This window comes from Uranotaenia lowii, chromosome 3 (assembly GCF_029784155.1).
Source record: "Uranotaenia lowii strain MFRU-FL chromosome 3, ASM2978415v1, whole genome shotgun sequence".
In the NCBI taxonomy this organism is placed as follows: Eukaryota; Metazoa; Arthropoda; class Insecta; order Diptera; family Culicidae; genus Uranotaenia; species Uranotaenia lowii.
The window spans coordinates 368,959,894-368,978,047 of NC_073693.1; the positions used below are offsets into that span (position 1 = coordinate 368,959,894).

Consider the following 18,154-nt stretch of genomic DNA (forward strand, 5'->3'; position numbering starts at 1 on the left):
GTCTTTGTCTAATTTTGGAAACAAAGTGAATAAATCTGTGCAAAATCAATACGCAATCCGGGCTACCGGGCCGGACCGAGCTGTTCCTAAATTTTGTGTCAAATATCCGGGCAAGTACGGGTAAGACCGGACAATCTGGCAAGCTTATCTTAGCATCACCCACCATAACAATCTAGTTGATTTAAGCGTTATTTGAGCACGTTCTAGCGATGTCAATATTTTATTATTTTTTTTATGTATGGGAATGGTCATGAAAAAAAGGTTTTTAAGAGTTTCCAAAATGTCCCGATTTTTCCGCCAATGTTCCGTTTTTTTGTGATATGTCCCGCCTTTTGTCTGAAAGTATCTGGTAAGCCTAGATTTTCTTGCACTTGAATTTAACTTTGTACTGGATTCTGAGTATATTAAATCAAGATTTTTGCAATAACCTATATTCAATAGAAAGCAACTTTCATGTCGATTTTAATGGTGTAGTTACATGAGGGCTGCGATTCTTAACAAAAATATAATAAATATAATACTAAAAGTATATCCAGAAAATTTACGTGGACGCTTGCGTTTGTAAAAATGGGTTGGGATACAAGAAAGATCTATTAGTTTTAGTCAGGATAGTTACTACTTGTCTTGGCATTCATTTAAGGCGGGAGCAATTCATGGGAGCTTTTCATCAACATGCCCTCTAGCCTAAAATTTCAACACCTATCAAGCTTTCTCCTATTGGCGCACTAATGCCTGTCTATCCACCTTTCTTTCAAATTTCTATAAAATAAATTTCTCTCTAGTTTTCATTCCGCCGCGCATGCCATTAAAATTCTAATCATACAAATTACGGCGATTAAAATCATATAACAAACAATCATTGGCAAAAAGAAAAAAAAATACAACAAGAAAATACGGTTCAAAAATAAACACTTGGCCAAAAAAGTAAGAAACGCGGAATAGATAAAATGTGAAATGCGAAAAAATCGACAAGTAGCAACTATTCTCAGCGAATCTGAAAAGATGGCAACGTCGATAGAACTGTTCTCGCATAAGGAAAGCTCAGTTAGGCCCATGGGTTGCTACGTTTTTGCTCGTTTGAAGTGTGCGTAAAAACACGCTCTCAAACCACTGGGCTCGCTATACATGGGAATTCTCTTTCTGAGTTTCGCATGTATAGTTAGCTAGTGAAGAGCAAAGGCGGGAGCAATTCATGGGAGCTTTTCATCAACATGCCCTCTAGCCTAAAATTTCAACACCTATCAAGCTTTCTCCTATTGGCGCACTAATGCCTGTCTATCCACCTTTCTTTCAAATTTCTATAAAATAAATTCTCTCTAGTTTTCATTCCGCCGCGCATGCCATTAAAATTCTAATCATAAATTCAATTTTTGAATATTTTTAGATATTTCTCATCTATAAAATTTCGAATTTTTATTATTTATGTCAATCGAATGAAAATTCCGATTTCATAAACAAAAGTTAAGTTTCCCTACCATACCAAAACAACACCCTCACCTTCGATGGCATCCTGAATCAGTGAACACAATGAATGGGTTCGGTGTGTCCCATGTGTGCTGCAGAGACTCCTTTAATTGCTACCACTGCACCATATTCATACAATTTGAATGGTGTCCCTAGATTAGTGAGTACGTTACGTGCGTGTTTGGAAGACAATAATCCTACCTACCTACCTACCTAAGGGTCCAGCGCCGATTGACCGGCGCATAGGGCTGAGATAAAAGATCTCCACTGCTGGCGATCCGGAGCCAGCGTCTTCACTTGCTGCCAGCCAAGGTTCTCGTCAACTGTGCGGGTTTCAGCGGCTAGACTTCGCCGCCACGAGCTTTTGGGCCTGCCTCTTCTTCGATGCCCATCTGGATTCCAGTCAAGCGCCTCTCTGCAAATCTCGTTTTCATCTCTTCGCAGCGTGTGCCCAATCCATCTCCACTTACGTTCCCGAATCTCGATTTCTAGCGCCTTTTGATGACACCGGCGATGAAGTTCAACGTTTGAGATCCAGTTGCCAGGCCACCAAGCGCGGATGATGCTCCGCAGGCAGCGATTTACAAAAACTTGCAGTTTTCGCGTCGTCACCGCATATGTGCACCAAGTTTCACACCCGTACAGCAATACGGATTTGATGTTTGAGTTGAAGATTCGGATCTTAGTTCGTAGAGAGATCTGGCGTGACCGCCAGATGTTTCGGAGACTCGCAAACGCAAATCGGGCTTTTCTGATCCGGGTTTCGATGTCCTTCTTGGTACCACCATCAGGCGTAATCTGGCTACCAAGATACTGGAAGCACTCCACTGTCTCAACCTGTTGTCCAGCTACCACGAAATTGGAACGATTTTCTGTATTGATTTCCATCGACTTGGTCTTTCCGACATTGATTTTGAGACCTGCTGCCTTGGAGCTTTCGGTGAGGTCGTCGAGTTTCCTCTGCATGTCTTGTTGTGTTTGGGCGAGCAAAACAATATCGTCTGCCAGGTCAAGGTCGTTCAGTTGCTCCATGGTTGAAGGATTCCACGGCAATCCTCGGTTTGGTCTACAGTCAATCGATCCAGTCAAGATCTCATCCATTACGATGAGAAAAAGCAGCGGTGACAAAATACATCCTTGTCTCACTCCAGCAGTTACCGGGATTGGTTCGGACAAGACACCGTCGTGCAAGACCTTGCACGAAAATGCCTCGTACTGTGCTTCGGTGAGATGGACTAGTTTCTCTGGGACCCCTCGTCGTCTAAGAGCAGCCCAGATGTTTTCGTGGTTCAGTCGGTCAAATGCTTTTTCGAAATCAACGAACACCAGCAGAAGAGAGTCCTGGAATTCGTTGATTTGTTCCAGTATTATTCGTAGCGTTGTGATGTGGTCCACACATGATCGTCCGGATCGGAATCCAGCTTGTTGCCGTCGGAGTGTAGCGTCGATTTTCTCCTGGATCCTGTTAAGGATCACTTTGCAGAGTACTTTGAGGGTTGTACAGATCAAAGTTATGCCACGCCAGTTACCGCACTCTGTTAGGTCTCCTTTCTTTGGGACCTTTACGAGGATACCCTGCATCCAGTCGGCCGGGAATGTTGCAGTATCCCAAATGTCAGCGAAAAGACGGTGCAACATTTGTGCTGACAAGGCAGGGTCGGCTTTGAGCATTTCAGCAGGAATGCAATCGATTCCAGGCGCTTTGTTGGATTTCATGTCCTTGATTGCCGCTTCTATTTCAGCCAGCGTGGGCGCTTCCGAGTTGACGCCATTAATGCGACTTACTGTGGGCGCCTCGAGCTGCGGGTTCTGTTGGCCATTGCTATTTGTAACTCGGAAAAGTTGATCAAAATGCTCAGTCCAACGCTTGAGCTGATCTGTTCGATCTGCTGATCCTACCGCAGAATTTAATCTCTTCCAGTGGGTGGGTTGTTGTTGTTAAAATTCCGATGATAATAGTGTCTTGCCCTTTCTATGAATGCTTTGAAAGTTACCATTATTGGCAGGAAAACTCAAGTTATTTTCAGTTTTAGACAAATAAAATAAATTTAAGGTTGTTCGATATTTGAGATTATGTATGGAAGATTTAAATTAAATAACAAAAATGAACCACCCTAAGCACCGGTTCCATTATCGGCAGTTATCTATTTTTGCAATTCAATCGGTCGGAATTTGAGTACAAGATAGAACGTGTGTAATGAACCGAACCGAATGAAATTGTCTTTTTTGCCCGGGACGATATTTTCCACTCCACCGGAACGACCTCTCCCTAGAATCTACACCGATGTCAAGAGGTCGTTTGGTGGTATCGATTTCTACCAATGAAGCCGAATGCTGCTGTCGTTTTCATTCATTAAGTTGCGGGTTGTCGGAAATCCCCCAGCATAGACAGCATCATCCCCCTCTCCGATACACTGGCAGCAACAAACGAAAGAAACAACCGCACCGTCAAATCCAATTGTGGTGGGGAGCAAAATCTTCAAAGCGAACAAATAAAGGAGAAACAAATCCCTTCGCCAGTTATAACGGTTGACAATTAGAAATAATTAACGCGCATTTCCTGCACAGCACAGACTCTTTCCAGGAGAGAACAAACCCCCCCGAAACAAAAAAAATTAAACACCCAAAGCTTTCCAACCGACTCGACTCGACTCTTTTTGGAATGGGGCAAGGTAAAGATTCTTCCGGAGCAGCAGCACCACGATTCAACTTTTTCCGGTTTACAAAGTCGAATTTTTATTGTTTTACTTCTTTGCGGCAGAGGTTTTTCCATGGTTAGTGGCCTATTTTTATGGGCAGATTTCGGGGAGGTAGTCGGGTTGTTGTCGATTTGCTTCAATGTAGTGGAAATGAAAAAGAGATCCCCTTCCAGCTTCCAGCAAATCCTAGTTCTACGCTTTCGGAATAGAAAGATTGCGTTGGATGGGCAAATAATAATTACTTTTTGGGGACTATTTTTGTGAAATTTACAGTCGGATGTGGGCAGTTTTTTGGACTGGCCCTTTACAGGCGGTTAAATTGGGAAGAAACATGTTAAATACATTGAGGTTTCATTAATTGTAGGACTTTGGTTTCGAAAGTTTGGTTCGGATCGATTCCTTGTTTTTATAATTGGAAGTAAAAACGTTACTCATAATCGTAAGATTCGGAAAAAACGATCGCACCGCAGAATCTGTTGAATTTGTAATATTAAGGATGCAATTTAGAAATTTGTTAATATTGACTCTCTGGAGCCATCAAGATTTATTTAGTTCCGAGTAAGTAAAACAAAACTGTCCATTGATAGTTTTGTAAAATTTTTTGGTATTTTTACGTTTTTGATAATGTGTAGTAAGATTCACTGATAACACTGATAAAACATTAGGACTGTTTTAACTCTCTGGAGCCACCACGTACCTTCTGAAATTGCCTAATGTAAACCAAATTAACTTGTCCATTTCTTTGTTTGTTTCCATTCACAGAAATGTCGCCATCAGTCCGCGCCACCAGGAGGTGTTTGAGCAATGTCCGATGAAACCCCTCCCCGCCGATTGTCCCAGATATTCGAGCCACTGACCAGCCTTAGCGATCTCGAACAGATCCAGCAGCAGATTCAACAACACCAGCAACACATCCATCAGCAGAATCTGCTGAAATATGGTGGTCCACCAGGAGCAGGAGGAGGAGGAGGTCCATCAGCTTCCTCTTCGACGTCGACGCTGCTCCAACATCAACAGCAGCACAGTGGCTTGGGTGGGGGTGGGGGTCCCTATAGCTACGGCACAACCTCATCGTCGACATCGATTTCATCGGTCTCGAATCAAAGTGCGAAGATGAGCTCGAGTAGCAGCACCAGCAGCTATGTCGGAGGGCCTCCACCCGGATTGAATCGGATCGTGATGGGCTCCCGGTCCACTCCCAATAGTCCTCGGCTGATGCAACGGCGTGGTGGGGGTGGAAGTTCCGGTGCTGGTGGAGGAGGAGGAGGTCGGCCACCGATGGTTCCTCCTCGTTCAAGTGGCGTTGGACCATCGGCTGCCATCATTGCCAATCCATCGTTGGCGGCTTTGGATTCGGACGCACCGTGGCCAGCTTTTGGCAGTCTGACCGACAATCTGGACGTACATCAGGTCAACAACTACCACCAGGGGCTTCCGGAGGTGAGATTTGATTTTGAGGGAGGGAAGTGATAGACACAACCTAACTGTTTGTTCAAATTATAGATCAACTGGCAGGAACGGTGCCTAGAATTGCAACTGGAATTGCACCGGTCCAGAAATCAGGCTGGTCGTGTTCGCGATATGCTGCGTGAAAAGGTAAGTAACAACGATTTACGAGAAATAGAACGGAACGAGGGATTATTTGAGCCCGGGTCGGGTCTGTTGTGTTGGCTTTTGCAGAACCGGAAACCGAGTGAATAATGGGCGTACATTTGAATAATGATTAGTTTTCCGAAACAATGATGTAAATGTTTACTGCCGGTTTTGATTAGGATTGCAATAATTTATGGATTTGCATTTACAAAAGGTGCTTAAATTGGGCAACGGGATAAAGTCAATGGCTTTGTTTATGCTCATCCAATTGCAAGGGTTGATCGGTAAAAACGATTCGGTTTACGAAAATAATCTATGGAATATGTAATCAGAAAATGGAACATGGGAGTTCAAAATGTATTTAAAATATTGTAATTAAACTATTGCACAAAATGTACCATCTCCTAAAGATTTAAGATGGGAAATCAAAACAAATTTGTCAAAACTTCAAAAATTGATTCAATTAAAAAAAACTTTTAGTTTCACTATGGCACCCATGAAAAATTTTCCAATTTGTCATCATTTTAATTTATTTAAAATCTCTACAAAATTGATTTTTTTTTAATTTTAAATTTTAGTAAAAAACTTTCAAAACGTCCGAATTGTTAAAATCGTCAAAATCATCCAATGGGTAAAAATGGTCTAAACGTTCAAAATTGTCAAAATAGTCAAGTTTGCCATTATTTTCATAATAATAAAAAAATCTTAATTCTAAAAACTGTAGAGAATGTAAAAATAAACATAAAAGTTATAAATATTTAAAAATTGTAAAATTAAAAAAAATCGAATATTTGAAAAAATCAAAATATACAAAATTATCAAAAATTGTTAAAAAAAAGTCAACATAATTAAAAATGTTGAAAGAACAAAATGACGTCAAAAATTTCCAATCAATTAATCAAAAAAAGGACAAAACAGGACAAGGACAAAAAAAATGACAAAAATGACAAAAATGACAAAAATGACAAAAATGACAAAAATGACAAAAATGACAAAAATGACAAAAATGACAAAAATGACAAAAATGACAAAAATGACAAAAATGACAAAAATGACAAAAATGACAAAAATGACAAAAATGACAAAAATGACGAAAATGACGAAAATGACAAAAATGACAAAAATGACAAAAATGACAAAAATGACATAAATGACAGAAATGAAAAAAATGACAGAAATGAAAAAAATGACAAAAATGGTGAAAATGACAAAAATGACAAGAATGGTAAAAATGGCAAAAATGACAAAAATGACAAAAATGACAGAAATGACAAAAATGACAGACATGACAGAAGTGACAATAATGACTCAAATGACTTAAATGACAAAAATGACAAAAATGACAAAAATGACAAAAATGACAAAAATGACAAAAATGACAAAAATGACAAAAATGACAAAAATGACAAAAATGACAAAAATGACAAAAATGACAAAAATGACAAAAATGACAAAAATGACAAAAATGACAAAAATGACAAAAATGACAAAAATGACAAAAATGACAAAAATGACAAAAATGACAAAAATGACAAAAATGACAAAAATGACAAAAATGACAAAAATGACAAAAATGACAAAAATGACAAAAATGACAAAAATGACAAAAATGACAAAAATGACAAAAATGACAAAAATGACAAAAATGACAAAAATGACAAAAATGACAAAAATGACAAAAATGACAAAAATGACAAAAATGACAAAAATGACAAAAATGACAAAAATGACAAAAATGACAAAAATGACAAAAATGACAAAAATGACAAAAAATGACAAAAATGACAAAAATGACTAAACTGACAAAAATGACGAAAATGACGAAAATGACGAAAATGACGAAAATGACGAAAATGACGAAAATGACAAAAATGACAAAAATGACAAAAATGACAAAAATGACAAAAAATGACAAAAATGACTGAAATGGCATCAATGACAAAAATGACAAAAATGACAAAAATGACAAAAATGACAAAAATGACAAAAATGACAAAAATGACAAAAATGACAAAAATGACAAAAATGACAAAAATGACAAAAATGACAAAAATGACAAAAATGACAAAAATGACAAAAATGACAAAAATGACAAAAATGACAAAAATGACAAAAATGACAAAAATGACAAAAATGACAAAAATGACAAAAATGACAAAAATGACAAAAATGACAAAAATGACAAAAATGACAAAAATGACAAAAATGACAAAAATGACAAAAATGACAAAAATGACAAAAATGACAAAAATGACAAAAATGACAAAAATGACAAAAATGACAAAAATGACAAAAATGACAAAAATGACAAAAATGACAAAAATGACAAAAATGACAAAAATGACAAAAATGACAAAAATGACAAAAATGACAAAAATGACAAAAATGACAAAAATGACAAAAATGACAAAAATGACAAAAATGACAAAAATGACAAAAATGACAAAAATGACAAAAATGACAAAAATGACAAAAATGACAAAAATGACAAAAATGACAAAAATGACAAAAATGACAAAAATGACAAAAATGACAAAAATGACAAAAATGACAAAAATGACAAAAATGACAAAAATGACAAAAATGACAAAAATGACAAAAATGACAAAAATGACAAAAATGACAAAAATGACAAAAATGACAAAAATGACAAAAATGACAAAAATGACAAAAATGACAAAAATGACAAAAATGACAAAAATGACAAAAATGACAAAAATGACAAAAATGACAAAAATGACAAAAATGACAAAAATGACAAAAATGACAAAAATGACAAAAATGACAAAAATGACAAAAATGACAAAAATGACAAAAATGACAAAAATGACAAAAATGACAAAAATGACAAAAATGACAAAAATGACAAAAATGACAAAAATGACAAAAAATGACAAAAATGACAAAAATGACAAAAATGACAAAAATGACAAAAATGACAAAAATGACAAAAATGACAAAAATGACAAAAATGACAAAAATGACAAAAATGACAAAAATGACAAAAATGACAAAAATGACAAAAATGACAAAAATGACAAAAATGACAAAAATGACAAAAATGACAAAAATGACAAAAATGACAAAAATGACAAAAATGACAAAAATGACAAAAATGACAAAAATGACAAAAATGACAAAAATGACAAAAATGACAAAAATGACAAAAATGACAAAAATGACAAAAATGACAAAAATGACAAAAATGACAAAAATGACAAAAATGACAAAAATGACAAAAATGACAAAAATGACAAAAATGACAAAAATGACAAAAATGACAAAAATGACAAAAATGACAAAAATGACAAAAATGACAAAAATGACAAAAATGACAAAAATGACAAAAATGACAAAAATGACAAAAATGACAAAAATGACAAAAATGACAAAAATGACAAAAATGACAAAAATGACAAAAATGACAAAAATGACAAAAATGACAAAAATGACAAAAATGACAAAAATGACAAAAATGACAAAAATGACAAAAATGACAAAAATGACAAAAATGACAAAAATGACAAAAATGACAAAAATGACAAAAATGACAAAAATGACAAAAATGACAAAAATGACAGAAATGACAGAAATGACAAAAATGAGAAAAAAGGACAAAAATGACAAGACAACAATGACTTTAATGAAGAAAATGACGAAATTGATGAAAATGACAAAAATGACAAAAATGACAAAAATGACAAAAATGACAAAAATGACAAAAATGACAAAAATGACAAAAATGACAAAAATGACAAAAATGACAAAAATGACAAAAATGACAAAAATGACAAAAATGACAAAAATGACAAAAATGACAAAAATGACAAAAATGACAAAAATGACAAAAATGACAAAAATGACAAAAATGACAAAAATGACAAAAATGACAAAAATGACAAAAATGACAAAAATGACAAAAATGACAAAAATGACAAAAATGACAAAAATGACAAAAATGACAAAAATGACAAAAATGACAAAAATGACAAAAATGACAAAAATGACAAAAATGACAAAAATGACAAAAATGACAAAAATGACAAAAATGACAAAAATGACAAAAATGACAAAAATTACAAAAATGACAAAAATGACAAAAATGACAAAAATGACAAAAATGACAAAAAGGACAAAAATGACAAAAATGACAAAAATGACAAAAATTACAAAAATGACAAAAATGACAAAAATGACAAAAATGACAAAAATGACAAAAATGACAAAAATGACAAAAATGACAAAAATGACAAAAATGACAAAAATGACAAAAATGACAAAAATGACAAAAATGACAAAAATGACAAAAATGACAAAAATGACAAAAATGACAAAAATGACAAAAATGACAAAAATGACAAAAATGACAAAAATGACAAAAATGACAAAAATGACAAAAATGACAAAAATGACAAAAATGACAAAAATGACAAAAATGACAAAAATGACAAAAATGACAAAAATGACAAAAATGACAAAAATGACAAAAATGACAAAAATGACAAAAATGACAAAAATGACAAAAATGACAAAAATGACAAAAATGACAAAAATGACAAAAATTACAAAAATTACAAAAATTACAACAATGACAACAATGACAAAAATGACAAAAATGACAAAAATGACAAAAATGACAAAAATGTCAAAAATGACAAAAATGACAAAAATGACAAAAATGACAAAAATGACAAAAATGACAAAAATGACAAAAATGACAAAAATGACAAAAATGACAAAAATGACAAAAATGACAAAAATGACAAAAATGACAAAAATGACAAAAATGACAAAAATGACAAAAATGACAAAAATGACAAAAATGACAAAAATGACAAAAATGACAAAAATGACAAAAATGACAAAAATGACAAAAATGACAAAAATGACAAAAATGACAAAAATGACAAAAATGACAAAAATGACAAAAATGACAAAAATGACAAAAATGACAAAAATGACAAAAATGACAAAAATGACAAAAATGACAAAAATGACAAAAATGACAAAAATGACAAAAATGACAAAAATGACAAAAATGACAAAAATGACAAAAATGACAAAAATGACAAAAATGACAAAAATGACAAAAATGACAAAAATGACAAAAATGACAAAAATGACAAAAATGACAAAAATGACAAAAATGACAAAAATGACAAAAATGACAAAAATGACAAAAATGACAAAAATGACAAAAATGACAAAAATGACAAAAATGACAAAAATGACAAAAATGACAAAAATGACAAAAATGACAAAAATGACAAAAATGACAAAAATGACAAAAATGACAAAAATGACAAAAATGACAAAAATGACAAAAATGACAAAAATGACAAAAATGACAAAAATGACAAAAATGACAAAAATGACAAAAATGACAAAAATGACAAAAATGACAAAAATGACAAAAATGACAAAAATGACAAAAATGACAAAAATGACAAAAATGACAAAAATGACAAAAATGACAAAAATGACAAAAATGACAAAAATGACAAAAATGACAAAAATGACAAAAATGACAAAAATGACAAAAATGACAAAAATGACAAAAATGACAAAAATGACAAAAATGACAAAAATGACAAAAATGACAAAAATGACAAAAATGACAAAAATGACAAAAATGACAAAAATGACAAAAATGACAAAAATGACAGAAATGACAGAAATGACAAAAATGAGAAAAAAGGACAAAAATGACAAGACAACAATGACTTTAATGAAGAAAATGACGAAATTGATGAAAATGACAAAAATGACAAAAATGACAAAAATGACAAAAATGACAAAAATGACAAAAATGACAAAAATGACAAAAATGACAAAAATGACAAAAATGACAAAAATGACAAAAATGACAAAAATGACAAAAATGACAAAAATGACAAAAATGACAAAAATGACAAAAATGACAAAAATGACAAAAATGACAAAAATGACAAAAATGACAAAAATGACAAAAATGACAAAAATGACAAAAATGACAAAAATGACAAAAATGACAAAAATGACAAAAATGACAAAAATGACAAAAATGACAAAAATGACAAAAATGACAAAAATGACAAAAATGACAAAAATGACAAAAATGACAAAAATGACAAAAATGACAAAAATTACAAAAATGACAAAAATGACAAAAATGACAAAAATGACAAAAATGACAAAAAGGACAAAAATGACAAAAATGACAAAAATGACAAAAATTACAAAAATGACAAAAATGACAAAAATGACAAAAATGACAAAAATGACAAAAATGACAAAAATGACAAAAATGACAAAAATGACAAAAATGACAAAAATGACAAAAATGACAAAAATGACAAAAATGACAAAAATGACAAAAATGACAAAAATGACAAAAATGACAAAAATGACAAAAATGACAAAAATGACAAAAATGACAAAAATGACAAAAATGACAAAAATGACAAAAATGACAAAAATGACAAAAATGACAAAAATGACAAAAATGACAAAAATGACAAAAATGACAAAAATGACAAAAATGACAAAAATGACAAAAATGACAAAAATGACAAAAATGACAAAAATGACAAAAATTACAAAAATTACAAAAATTACAACAATGACAACAATGACAAAAATGACAGCAATGACAAAAATGACAAGAGCTACAAATATTACAAAAATGAAACAGAATGACAAAAATAACAGAAATTTTAGAAATTATTTAAAAAATAACGAATTTGGAAGATATTTTTTTCTTTTTTCAAATTTATTCTATTTCATTTTTAACCGTTGTTTTTAAAAAAAAAAACTTTGTTATAGCTCCTACGGCCACAAATTTTGACCGAATTTCTTGATTTTAGATGCAGGTAAATTATTCCTTATCTCATGATCGTTCAAGTGAACTATCCGTGAAAAAATGTTCCGAAAAATTACAATCTATTTTTTAAATACCTACAATTCCTGACAGTTCTATTGTATTGCGCTTACTCAACAATATTTGGAATTTTTAAGCATGAATCTATTCACACATTTATGCATATGTGAGAGTTTAATGTAAATTTTGATAGCTATCCTGGAAATTTCGGTGAAAAAAATGTTAAAAAAATAAAGCATCCTTGGCTTTGCGTCGCTGTATCTCATTTTTCACCGAACCGATGTTTTCAACTCAAATTTCGGATTAATGCCGATAGGATGATTATCATTTTCATAGATTATGCTTGGTTTCTTAAAAATATCTGTTTCTCATTTGTATACTGGATTAAAACTAGAAATTTTGTTGGGTAGGCTTAGGGTCATAAACCAAAAAATCTAGAACTTTAGGATCTTAAATCTTCTGTTATGAAATAGGTTACGTCGATTTCAACATAGCAAATAAGGAAAAAAAAATATAATGTTAAGAAGACAATCACATAATAGAAAAAACAAATAATGGTTATAATATTTTCGTTTGACAGTATAATTTTTTTAAGTTCATATTAATGCAAAAAATTTCGGTTTACATTTGGTAATCGATAATTTCGTTATGAAAACAAACCATAACCTTCATGACCAAATTTTTTTTTTTGAGTTCTTTAGAATGTTTACACGGAAGATGGAAGCATAAATGTAACATAAAAAAATTGTATTAAAAAATCGAAATCAGTCAATCGAATTTTGTTTCTGTTGGTGAATCAAAATTCTACTTTGATTTTTAAATGAGAAGATAATATGTGTAACTGAGGACATTCTCAAAAAGGACTCTACTGTCAACATCATTTGGAAACCATACAAAAATTGTGATCGTCCACCGTCGTTGCTTTTGATGAATGGCGTTCGTTCGTTCGTTCGTTCGTCCGTCAATGTGATCCATTCGATGGAAACCCATTAGAAAGTACAAAAGCTCAATTACAGAAAACACCATCCCCGTATGTTTACTCAACATAGGACAGGATCGGAGGTAGGTGGGTGGTTTGGTTTGCAAATTGGAACCGCCGGAATTGCATTAACTACCCGAAAGGTGCTTCTGCTAGAAGGCTTTTTTGTCCAGTCCAGCAGCTTTCAAAAGAAAAGTTGAAAACTTAAAAAAAAAGCCAAAATTGAATCAATCCACTCTGAGCGTAGTGTGTACTTTTCTCATGTCGGAAGAATGTATTTTCTGAACAAAAAATTAAAAAAAAAACAGTGCAAAAAGGGTCCAAAAGAAAACTCTGATGCAACATATTGCATCAATTGGACGTCGTCGCGTCTAATTGACGGGGAAGGGCGCGCATTCCATCACGTCTCATTTGGCCCTTAGAGCAGAAAAGGACGCACTTTGTATTTAAGCGCCATATTGCAGCAGCTAGAGACGTCGACGCCACATCCCTCTTTTGTTCGGAAATTTAGTACGACAGGATAAAGTATGAACATACTACAGTACAGTCCATTAGGAAGTAAATCGATTGTGGCGGTTCGGAAGTCCTTGCTTTGCTTGGATGGCCCAACAGGATGGTCAATTGGTTGTGACTTTGACCTTTCCTGCTGCTTCCCTCTGGTTTGGTTAAACTCCAACGATGAAGAAGAGCAAGCAAAGGGCCAGTGCAGTAATAAAGCATCCACCCATTTTGCTGACTAAGAGTGGATCCCAGAAGAGTAGAAGGTACAGGAAAAGTAAGCAAAGCGAGGAAAAGCAAAAGCAGTAACTTTATACAATCCAAACAATGAAGGACAATAATGCTTTCAGAATGGGATGCTTCTGCTCTGCTGTTGCTGCATTCTGGCTGCTAAAAGTAAACACCGGACGGACGGCCAGCCAGAGAAAATCCACTCATCTTTCCTGAACTGCGCTGAACCGGAAGAGGATATTGTACGTACAGTTCTAGAGAGTAGGTATCTAGACAATGACTGCCTGCATTTGGCATGTTTCGGAATTTGATCTGGCCCATCGGCAGCTTTTTTTTCTTGTTTAGCAGTGGCGTATTCAACAGTTGAATAAGACATTGCCTAAATTATCCCTGATTCTAATCACGAACTAAAAAAAAAAAAGGGATAATTTTATTAATAATTATAATTTAGATATATAGGGGTTTTTATAAAACCTTTTTTTTTTCAATTATTATCATTGAAAAACTAACTCAGTACAACTGTGTTCGATGTTTACTCTTGAGCTTGAAAATTAAGTTATGTAAATGTTTTATCAAAATTCTAGTAAAAAAACATATTCCTTCGAGCCGGATTTGAACCAGCGACCTATGGATTTCTACTTTCCCTGTCACTTGCTATGACAGTTATTTCCCTACAGTCCACCGCTCTACCAACTGAGCTATCGAAGGTTGTGATTGTTGAACCGAACTGCATTCAATTTCAACGAAACTTCGCCTAGTGCAGCTGAACTGGTAAGCAAAGAGCAAAAAATTGTAGCTTTGCTGGCCCAAGACAAAAAGAGAATAAAAAAAATCACGCCGAAAGCCACCGGCCACGATCGCCAAAAGCCTATAAATAAATAAACAACGCACTCAGCTGATCGCGTTTTAACGACCTTGCTGCAATGGCCGACCACGTTCGAAAGTCGCCTCAACGAAAAGTATTATCAGTTATATCAGTTTAGTGGAGTTAAGATTTGCCATTTGAGTACAGAGTTGGCTGAGTTGTTGAAGAAAGAATCTTTCCATTTTCAGTAATTTTAGTTTTGCCAACTTTCAAATTGAAACAAAGATGATATTAAAAAGTAGATACATCCCTGGCCGCCAAACGCTTTCAACAGCCCTCCTCAAATGCCCGATATCACATTTCATTGAAAGCGACTTTCAATTTCCCAATCGACTGGAAACGAAGCTCCCCTCAACTCAACAATAAGGAACTGTTTGCATTCAATTTGGACGGCAGCCCATCGTGTTTTTCGGGTGGTTTGCCAGGCCACCAACAGATTGCAAAATTTTACAAATTCATCATGAATTACACATCCAAAAACCACCGTTCATTCAGTGCTGTTTGTCGGAAAACAAAGCCCGTCCGTCGTCTCTTTGAATCGAGTGAAGCTTTCAAGGGCCAGATTTAATCTTCCGGAGCTTTGTTCATGATGAACGGACTGACTGCAGCGAGCAGCACCCAAAAGCAAACATTCCTCTGACTTGTTCTGGACTTTGCAGCAGCAGGAAGAAAATGTTTGAGCTTCGGCTTTCCTGCGGTTGGCCAATAGGAGTTGAAGCATATAAATACACCAGTTAAAGGTTAAATGGTCGATGCAAACGAGAAGAACTGAAGAAAGGAGGGAAACCAGCAAGGAGGGATCATTTACTGGATGTGGTTCCGGAGGAGGAGCGGAAAACTTCCATCGACAGCCGGTGTTACAAGTTATTGATTTTCGTTCCGCCTCGATTGTCGTCGACTTCACTCCTTACTTTCCTTCAACCACCTTACAGCTCGAGCAATAATTTTGTTGTAAGCAATCTGGAGTCTATATTCTAGCCACAAGGAGAAGGAAGAAGCGTCTTGAAGCGTAGATAAAATATTGTCATCTGATTTGGTTTAAATTTTGGAATTTCTGCTCGGTCTGGTTCTCTTCAGAATGGTTAAGTACTATTGTGAATTCCTGTACAAAATGACAAAATGTACAAAATGACAGAAACGACAAAAATGACAAAAGTGACAAAATTTAAAATTTACAAAAATGACACAAAAGATAAAAATGACAAAATTGACAAAATTGACAAAAATGACAAAGTTGACAAAATTGAACAAATTGACAAAAACTGACAAAATTGACAAAATTGACAAAATTGACAAAATTGACAAAATTGACAAACTTGACAAAATTGACAAAATTGACAAAATTGACAAAATTGACAAAATTGACAAAATTGACAAAATTGACAAAATTGACAAAATTGACAAAATTGACAAAATTGACAAAATTGACAAAATTGACAAAATTGACAAAATTGACAAAATTGACAAAATTGACAAAATTGACAAAATTGACAAAATTGACAAAATTGACAAAATTGACAAAATTGACAAAATTGACAAAATTGACAAAATTGACAAAATTGACAAAATTGACAAAATTGACAAAATTGACAAAATTGACAAAATTGACAAAATTGACAAAATTGACAAAATTGACAAAATTGACAAAATTAACAAAATTGACAAAATTGACAAAATTGACAAAATTGACAAAATCGACAAAATTAACAAAATAGACAAAATGGACAAAATTGACAAAATTGACAGAAATAACGAAAATGACAAAAATTCTCAAAAATGAAAAAATGACAAAACGACAAAATTGACTAAATTGATAAAAATGACAAAATTAGCAAAATTGACAGAATTTACAAAATTTACAAAATTTACAAAATTTACAAAATTTACAAAATTTACAAAATTTACAAAATTTACAAAATTTACAAAATTTACAAAATTTACAAAATTTACAAAATTTACAAAATTTACAAAATTTACAAAATTTACAAAATTTATAAAAGTAAAAAATTACAAAATTTATAAAATTTAAAAAAATTGCAAAATTTACAAATTTGCAAAATTTACAAAATTGACAAAAATTAAAAAATTGACCAAATTGACCAAATGGACAAAATTGACAGAAATGACAAAAATGACAAAAATTCTCAAAAATGACAAAATGACAAAATTGACAAACTTGACAAAATTGACAAAATTGACGAAATTGACAAAATTGACAAAATTGACAAAATTGACAAAATTGACAAAATTGACAAAATTGGCAAAAATGGCAAAATTTACAAAATTTACAAAATTGAAAAAATTGACAAAATTGACAAAATTGACAAAATTGACAAAAATGACAAAAATTACAAAAATTACAAAAATTACAAAAATGACAAAATTGACAATATTGACAAAAATGACAAAAATGACAAAAATGACAAAAATGACAAAAATGACAAAAATGACAAAAATGACAAAAATGACAAAAATTACAAAAATGACAAAAATGACAAAAATGACAAAAATGACAAAAATGACAAAAATGACAAAAAATGACAAAAATGACAAAAATGACAACAATGACAAAAATTACAAAAATTACAAAAATTACAAAAATGACAACAATGACAAGAATTACAAAAATGAAAAAAAATTACAATCAAAAAATGTCAAAAAAAAAAAAATTTAAAAAAATTTCAAACAAAAATGACAAAAATGACAAAAATGACAAAAATGACAAAAATGGCAAAAATGACAAAAATTACAAAAATGACAAAAATGACAAAAATGATAAAAATGACATAAATGACAAAAATTGCAAAAAAGACAAAAATGAAAAAAATAACAAAAATGTCAAAAAATTACAAAAACGACAAAATTAACAAAATTGACAAAATTGATAAAATTGACAAAGTTGTCAAAATTGACTAAATTGACAAAATTTACAAAAATGACAAAATGTACAAAATGACAGAAACGAC

General features: G+C 32.6%; 1 protein-coding gene and 1 non-coding gene across 11 annotated transcripts in view; one reads left to right on the forward strand and one right to left on the reverse strand.

Annotated features, from left to right (window-relative positions):
* Positions 1 to 4,925: 4,925 nt before the first annotated feature.
* Positions 4,926 to 18,154, forward strand: part of LOC129754380 (uncharacterized protein CG43867-like) — a 691,811-nt gene continuing 678,582 nt past the window's right edge. For all 10 annotated transcript variants that reach the window (XM_055750401.1, XM_055750406.1, XM_055750404.1 and 7 more), the window contains exons 1-2: positions 4,926 to 5,603; positions 5,667 to 5,759. In XM_055750401.1, coding sequence (XP_055606376.1) covers positions 4,968 to 5,603; positions 5,667 to 5,759 — 729 coding nt within the window. In that variant the 5' untranslated portion in view covers positions 4,926 to 4,967. The remainder of the gene's footprint in view (positions 5,604 to 5,666; positions 5,760 to 18,154) is intronic.
* Positions 14,921 to 15,031, reverse strand: Trnay-gua (transfer RNA tyrosine (anticodon GUA)). The gene is made up of 2 exons: positions 14,995 to 15,031; positions 14,921 to 14,956 (listed from the first exon to the last, which is right to left on the reverse strand). It is a non-coding gene; the product is annotated as a tRNA-Tyr (tRNA).